The sequence below is a fragment of the Eupeodes corollae genome, unplaced genomic scaffold (genome assembly GCF_945859685.1).
Source record: "Eupeodes corollae unplaced genomic scaffold, idEupCoro1.1 scaffold_754, whole genome shotgun sequence".
NCBI lineage: Eukaryota > Metazoa > Arthropoda > Insecta > Diptera > Syrphidae > Eupeodes > Eupeodes corollae.
The window spans coordinates 11,348-20,653 of record NW_026605425.1 but is presented as its reverse complement, the minus strand read 5'-3'; the positions used below and the strand labels follow the sequence as shown (position 1 = coordinate 20,653).

Here is a 9,306-nt window from a genome sequence, read left to right as displayed (position 1 = left end):
CCGTGAGTGCAATCAAATCATGTGTGCAATCCACTACGGATGTATAGAATTGATTTGTTTTCGTGCGTAAGCCACCCACATTCTGATAATAGAGAGAAAATTTGTCTAAAGCAGTAACAGCAGCAGCATGCCTGGCCGCAACATCAGCAGCAGGAACAACAACAACATCAGCAGGTGAAACGTCAAATATAGGAGATCTCTCAACTGAGTTGAAATCATCAACGGCATGGACGACATTAGCAACAACAACATCAACAACATCAGCAACAGCAACAACATCAGCAGCAAGAACATCAACAGCGAAAACAGGTTTTGTTGTTGAACTTTTTATGAAGAGATTATTGGTTTCGCTCGCTCGTCGTTTTTTGGGAATTGAATAAATTCTCTTACACGAACACCAGTAGGCCAAATCGAAGCATCCATAATTTTATCAATGCAGTTCTCCGGAACTGCAGCTTTAAAGTTGATGAAAGAGAAATCAGATGTGTCAGCACCTTTCTTTACAAGCAAAGTACACTTAATAAGATTTGGTGAGATGTCAAGCACACCGGCAATAAATGAAGTAAGAGAATCTGCCGATGTATTTCTGCCAAGGTAAGACAAATGTAACCATTTAGATTTGGGAACAGAAACACCTTCAAGCAGTGTGGAGGTACTGTTTCCAATGATATGTTTGCGAGTAGGTCGACTTTTCTGGCGGTCAAGAGCAATCTCCGGGGAAAGGGTAACCTTATTCTCGTTGGTTGCGTTCTCTTCATTTATTCCAGAAGAAAGGCTGGTTTTCTCTTCTGAACCGTCACGAGCACTATTCGATGATGATTGCATAAAAGTACCCTGGGTGCATTGGGCTGATGGAATATTCGTATCATTTTTTATATTTTTTGAGGAACTTTTTGTAGAATGTTTTTTTGAAGAATTATTCACTGGAGAGGTATTAAGCGATTTATTTAAGAAATTCATTTGGTCTTTGAGCTCTAAGATTTCTGCGGAGAGTTTATCGAGCTTGTTAAATAAATCGTTTGCAATTTGCCGCGACACAATACAAGAATTACATCGCCACATCATATTTGCATCGGTGACTAGAATTTTAAAACTGGCCTCTGAGATGCAAGCACATTTTTTGTGATATTTATTTTTGCAAAAATGTTCACACTGAATGTAGTTAGAATCAGAAATTTCCAAATTACAAGAACCACACAGAGTTGATGACATTTTATTAGTAAGTAGCAATGCAAACAAATTAACAATGCAAAACAATGAAATAAAACAAAGGAGCTTTAAGAAAACACGTCCGATCACTACGATCACTGAAGCTTACTTGATCAAGACTTCGATCAAGACTTCAAAATAGATACTTGACATGTACTAGAAAAAGATACTCCTAATCAAGATCTATCATTATAGATATAGATGAGTCATTTTGGAGCATCCTGAAGGATTTTTGATGTTCTAGACGAAAATCAAATCACACCCAAAACCATCACCTGATCCTTCCCAACCCCCAAAATCGATCAAGACTTCAAAATAGATACTTGACATGTACTAGAAAAAGATACTCCTAATCAAGATCTATCATTATAGATATAGATGAGTCATTTTGGAGCATCCTGAAGGATTTTTGATGTTCTAGACGAAAATCAAATCACACCCAAAACCATCACCTGATCCTTCCCAACCCCCAAAATCGATCAAGACTTCAAAATAGATACTTGACATGTACTAGAAAAAGATACTCCTGATCAAGATCTATCATTATAGATATAGATGAGTCATTTTGGAGCATCCTGAAGGATTTTTGATGTTCTAGACGAAAATCAAATCACACCCAAAACCATCACCTGATCCTTCCCAACCCCCAAAATCGATCAAGACTTCAAAATAGATACTTGACATGTACTAAAAAAAGATACTCCTAATCAAGATCTATCATTATAGATATAGATGAGTCATTTTGGAGCATCCTGAAGGATTTTTGATGTTCTAGACGAAAATCAAATCACACCCAAAACCATCACCTGATCCTTCCCAACCCCCAAAATCGATCAAGACTTCAAAATAGATACTTGACATGTACTAGAAAAAGATACTCCTAATCAAGATCTATCATTATAGATATAGATGAGTCATTTTGGAGCATCCTGAAGGATTTTTGATGTTCTAGACGAAAATCAAATCACACCCAAAACCATCACCTGATCCTTCCCAACCCCCAAAATCGATCAAGACTTCAAAATAGATACTTGACATGTACTAGAAAAAGATACTCCTAATCAAGATCTATCATTATAGATATAGATGAGTCATTTTGGAGCATCCTGAAGGATTTTTGATGTTCTAGACGAAAATCAAATCACACCCAAAACCATCACCTGATCCTTCCCAACCCCCAAAATCGATCAAGACTTCAAAATAGATACTTGACATGTACTAGAAAAAGATACTCCTAATCAAGATCTATCATTATAGATATAGATGAGTCATTTTGGAGCATCCTGAAGGATTTTTGATGTTCTAGACGAAAATCAAATCACACCCAAAACCATCACCTGATCCTTCCCAACCCCCAAAATCGATCAAGACTTCAAAATAGATACTTGACATGTACTAGAAAAAGATACTCCTAATCAAGATCTATCATTATAGATATAGATGAGTCATTTTGGAGCATCCTGAAGGATTTTTGATGTTCTAGACGAAAATCAAATCACACCTAAAACCATCACCTGATCCTTCCCAACCCCCAAAATCGATCAAGACTTCAAAATAGATACTTGACATGTACTAGAAAAAGATACTCCTAATCAAGATCTATCATTATAGATATAGATGAGTTATTTTGGAGTATCCTGAACGATTTTTGATGTTCTAGACGAAAATCAAATCACACCCAAAACCATCACCTGATCCTTCCCAACCCCCAAAATCGATCAAGACTTCAAAATAGATACTTGACATGTACTAGAAAAAGATACTCCTAATCAAGATCTATCATTATAGATATAGATGAGTCATTTTGGAGCATCCTGAACGATTTTTGATGTTCTAGACGAAAATCAAATCACACCCAAAACCATCACCTGATCCTTCCCAACCCCCAAAATCGATCAAGACTTCAAAATAGATACTTGACATGTACTAGAAAAAGATACTCCTAATCAAGATCTATCATTATAGATATAGATGAGTCATTTTGGAGCATCCTGAAGGATTTTTGATGTTCTAGACGAAAATCAAATCACACCCAAAACCATCACCTGATCCTTCCCAACCCCCAAAATCGATCAAGACTTCAAAATAGATACTTGACATGTACTAGAAAAAGATACTCCTAATCAAGATCTATCATTATAGATATAGATGAGTCATTTTGGAGCATCCTGAAGGATTTTTGATGTTCTAGACGAAAATCAAATCACACCCAAAACCATCACCTGATCCTTCCCAACCCCCAAAATCGATCAAGACTTCAAAATAGATACTTGACATGTACTAGAAAAAGATACTCCTAATCAAGATCTATCATTATAGATATAGATGAGTCATTTTGGAGCATATTGAAGGATTTTTGATGTTCTAGACGAAAATCAAATCACACCCAAAACCATCACCTGATCCTTCCCAACCCCCAAAATCGATCAAGACTTCAAAATAGATACTTGACATGTACTAGAAAAAGATACTCCTAATTAAAATCTATCATTATAGATATAGATGAGTCATTTTGGAGCATCCTGAAGGATTTTTGATGTTCTAGACGAAAATCAAATCACACCCAAAACCATCACCTGATCCTTCCCAACCCCCAAAATCGATCAAGACTTCAAAATAGATACTTGACATGTACTAGAAAAAGATACTCCTAATCAAGATCTATCATTATAGATATAGATGAGTCATTTTGGAGCATCCTGAAGGATTTTTGATGTTCTAGACGAAAATCAAATCACACCCAAGACCATCACCTGATCCTTCCCAACCCCCAAAATCGATCAAGACTTCAAAATAGATACTTGACATGTACTAGAAAAAGATACTCCTAATCAAGATCTATCATTATAGATATAGATGAGTCATTTTGGAGCATCCTGAAGGATTTTTGATGTTCTAGACGAAAATCAAATCACACCCAAAACCATCACCTGATCCTTCCCAACCCCCAAAATCGATCAAGACTTCAAAATAGATACTTGACATGTACTAGAAAAAGATACTCCTAATCAAGATCTATCATTATAGATATAGATGAGTCATTTTGGAGCATCCTGAAGGACTTTTGATGTTCTAGACGAAAATCAAATCACACCCAAAACCATCACCTGATCCTTCCCAACCCCCAAAATCGACCAAGACTTTAAAATAGATACTTGACATGTACTAGAAAAAGATACTCCTAATCAAGATCTATCATTATAGATATAGATGAGTCATTTTGGAGCATCCTGAAGGATTTTTGATGTTCTAGACGAAAATCAAATCACACCCAAAACCATCACCTGATCCTTCCCAACCCCCAAAATCGATCAAGACTTCAAAATAGATACTTGACATGTACTAGAAAAAGATACTCCTAATCAAGATCTATCATTATAGATATAGATGAGTCATTTTGGAGCATCCTGAAGGATTTTTGATGTTCTAGACGAAAATCAAATCACACCCAAAACCATCACCTGATCCTTCCCAACCCCCCAAATCGATCAAGACTTCAAAATAGATACTTGACATGTACTAGAAAAAGATACTCCTAATCAAGATCTATCATTATAGATATAGATGAGTCATTTTGGAGCATCCTGAAGGATTTTTGATGTTCTAGACGAAAATCAAATCACACCCAAAACCATCACCTGATCCTTCCCAACCCCCAAAATCGATCAAGACTTCAAAATAGATACTTGACATGTACTAAAAAAAGATACTCCTAATCAAGATCTATCATTATAGATATAGATGAGTCATTTTGGAGCATCCTGAAGGATTTTTGAAGTTCTAGACGAAAATCAAATCACACCCAAAACCATCACCTGATCCTTCCCAACCCCCAAAATCGATCAAGACTTCAAAATAGATACTTGACATGTACTAGAAAAAGATACTCCTAATCAAGATCTATCATTATAGATATAGATGAGTCATTTTGGAGCATCCTGAAGGATTTTTGATGTTCTAGACGAAAATCAAATCACACCCAAAACCATCACCTGATCCTTCCCAACCCCCAAAATCGATCAAGACTTCAAAATAGATACTTGACATGTACTAGAAAAAGATACTCCTAATCAAGATCTATCATTATAGATATAGATGAGTCATTTTGGAGCATCCTGAAGGATTTTTGATGTTCTAGACGAAAATCAAATCACACCCAAAACCATCACCTGATCCTTCCCAACCCCCAAAATCGATCAAGACTTCAAAATAGATACTTGACATGTACTAGAAAAAGATACTCCTAATCAAGATCTATCATTATAGATATAGATGAGTCATTTTGGAGCATCCTGAAGGATTTTTGATGTTCTAGACGAAAATCAAATCACACCCAAAACCATCACCTGATCCTTCCCAACCCCCAAAATCGATCAAGACTTCAAAAAAGATACTTGACATGTACTAGAAAAAGATACTCCTAATCAAGATCTATCATTATAGATATAGATGAGTCATTTTGGAGCATCCTGAAGGATTTTTGATGTTCTAGACGAAAATCAAATCACACCCAAAACCATCACCTGATCCTTCCCAACCCCCAAAATCGATCAAGACTTCAAAATAGATACTTGACATGTACTAGAAAAAGATACTCCTAATCAAGATCTATCATTATAGATATAGATGAGTCATTTTGGAGCATCCTGAAGGATTTTTGATGTTCTAGACGAAAATCAAATCACACCCAAAACCATCACCTGATCCTTCCCAACCCCCAAAATCGATCAAGACTTCAAAATAGATACTTGACATGTACTAGAAAAAGATACTCCTAATCAAGATCTATCATTATAGATATAGATGAGTCATTTTGGAGCATCCTGAAGGATTTTTGATGTTCTAGACGAAAATCAAATCACACCCAAAACCATCACCTGATCCTTCCCAACCCCCAAAATCGATCAAGACCTCAAAATAGATACTTGACATGTACTAGAAAAAGATACTCCTAATTAAGATCTATCATTATAGATATAGATAAGTCATTTTGGAGCATCCTGAAGGATTTTTGATGTTCTAGACGAAAATCAAATCACACCCAAAACCATCACCTGATCCTTCCCAACCCCCAAAATCGATCAAGACTTCAAAATAGATACTTGACATGTACTAGAAAAAGATACTCCTAATCAAGATCTATCATTATAGATATAGATGAGTCATTTTGGAGCATCCTGAAGGATTTTTGATGTTCTAGACGAAAATCAAATCACACCCAAAACCATCACCTGATCCTTCCCAACCCCCAAAATCGATCAAGACTTCAAAATAGATACTTGACATGTACTAGAAAAAGATACTCCTAATCAAGATCTATCATTATAGATATAGATGAGTCATTTTGGAGCATCCTGAAGGATTTTTGATGTTCTAGACGAAAATCAAATCACACCCAAAACCATCACCTGATCCTTCCCAACCCCCAAAATCGATCAAGACTTCAAAATAGATACTTGACATGTACTAGAAAAAGATACTCCTAATCAAGATCTATCATTATAGATATAGATGAGTCATTTTGGAGCATCCTGAAGGATTTTTGATGTTCTAGACGAAAATCAAATCACACCCAAAACCATCACCTGATCCTTCCCAACCCCCAAAATCGATCAAGACTTCAAAATAGATACTTGACATGTACTAGAAAAAGATACTCCTAATCAAGATCTATCATTATAGATATAGATGAGTCATTTTGGAGCATCCTGAAGGATTTTTGATGTTCTAGACGAAAATCAAATCACACCCAAAACCATCACCTGATCCTTCCCAACCCCCAAAATCGATCAAGACTTCAAAATAGATACTTGACATGTACTAGAAAAAGATACTCCTAATCAAGATCTATCATTATGAGTCATTTAGGAGCATCCTGAAGGATTTTTGATGTTCTAGACGAAAATCAAATCACACCCAAAACCATCACCTGATCCTTCTCAACCCCCAAAATCGATCAAGACTTCAAAATAGATACTTGACATGTACTAGAAAAAGATACTCCTAATCAAGATCTATCATTATAGATATAGATGAGTCATTTTGGAGCATCCTGAAGGATTTTTGATGTTCTAGACGAAAATCAAATCACACCCAAAACCATCACCTGATCCTTCCCAACCCCCAAAATCGATCAAGACTTCAAAATAGATACTTGACATGTACTAGAAAAAGATACTCCTAATCAAGATCTATCATTATAGATATAGATGAGTCATTTTGGAGCATCCTGAAGGATTTTTGATGTTCTAGACGAAAATCAAATCACACCCAAAACCATCAACTGATCCTTCCCAACCCCCAAAATCGATCAAGACTTCAAAATAGATACTTGACATGTACTAGAAAAAGATACTCCTAATCAAGATCTATCATTATAGATATAGATGAGTCATTTTGGAGCATCCTAAAGGATTTTTGATGTTCTAGACGAAAATCAAATCACACCCAAAACCATCACCTGATCCTTCCCAACCCCCAAAATCGATCAAGACTTCAAAATAGATACTTGACATGTACTAGAAAAAGATACTCCTAATCAAGATCTATCATTATAGATATAGATGAGTCATTTGGAGCATCCTGAAGGATTTTTGATGTTCTAGACGAAAATCAAATCACACCCAAAACCATCACCTGATCCTTCCCAACCCCCAAAATCGATCAAGACTTCAAAATAGATACTTGACATGTACTAGAAAAAGATACTCCTAATCAAGATCTATCATTATAGATATAGATGAGTCATTTTGGAGCATCCTGAAGGATTTTTGATGTTCTAGACGAAAATCAAATCACACCCAAAACCATCACCTGATCCTTCCGAACCCCCAAAATCGATCAAGACTTCAAAATAGATACTTGACATGTACTAGAAAAAGATACTCCTAATCAAGATCTATCATTATAGATATAGATGAGTCATTTTGGAGCATCCTGAAGGATTTTTGATGTTCTAGACGAAAATCAAATCACACCCAAAACCATCACCTGATCCTTCCCAACCCCCAAAATCGATCAAGACTTCAAAATAGATACTTGACATGTACTAGAAAAAGATACTCCTAATCAAGATCTATCATTATAGATATAGATGAGTCATTTTGGAGCATCCTGAAGGATTTTTGATGTTCTAGACGAAAATCAAATCACACCCAAAACCATCACCTGATCCTTCCCAACCCCCAAAATCGATCAAGACTTCAAAATAGATACTTGACATGTACTAGAAAAAGATACTCCTAATCAAGATCTATCATTATAGATATAGATGAGTCATTTTGGAGCATCCTAAAGGATTTTTGATGTTCTAGACGAAAATCAAATCACACCCAAAACCATCACCTGATCCTTCCCAACCCCCAAAATCGATCAAGACTTCAAAATAGATACTTGACGTGTACTAGAAAAAGATACTCCTAATCAAGATCTATCATTATAGATATAGATGAGTCATTTTGGAGCATCCTGAAGGATTTTTGATGTTCTAGACGAAAATCAAATCACACCCAAAACCATCACCTGATCCTTCCCAACCCCCAAAATCGATCAAGACTTCAAAATAGATACTTGACATGTACTAGAAAAAGATACTCCTAATCAAGATCTATCATTATAGATATAGATGAGTCATTTGGAGCATCCTGAAGGATTTTTGATGTTCTAGACGAAAATCAAATCACACCCAAAACCATCACCTGATCCTTCCCAACCCCCAAAATCGATCAAGACTTCAAAATAGATACTTGACATGTACTAGAAAAAGATACTCCTAATCAAGATCTATCATTATAGATATAGATGAGTCATTTTGGAGCATCCTGAAGGATTTTTGATGTTCTAGACGAAAATAAAATCACACCCAAAACCATCACCTGATCCTTTCCAACCCCCAAAATCGATCAAGACTTCAAAATAGATACTTGACATGTACTAGAAAAAGATACTCCTAATCAAGATCTATCATTATAGATATAGATGAGTCATTTTGGAGCATCCTGAAGGATTTTTGATGTTCTAGACGAAAATCAAATCACACCCAAAACCATCACCTGATCCTTCCCAACCCCCAAAATCGATCAAGACTTCAAAATAGAT

At 35.9% G+C, this 9,306-nt stretch overlaps 1 protein-coding gene across 1 annotated transcript; it reads right to left on the bottom strand.

Annotated features, from left to right (window-relative positions):
* Positions 1–327: 327 nt before the first annotated feature.
* On the bottom strand, positions 328–1,212 carry LOC129953506 (uncharacterized). Its single transcript, XM_056066746.1, has one exon. The coding sequence runs from the start codon at positions 1,210–1,212 to the stop codon at positions 328–330; it is 885 nt and encodes a 294-aa protein (XP_055922721.1).
* Between the last annotated feature and the right edge of the window lie 8,094 nt (positions 1,213–9,306).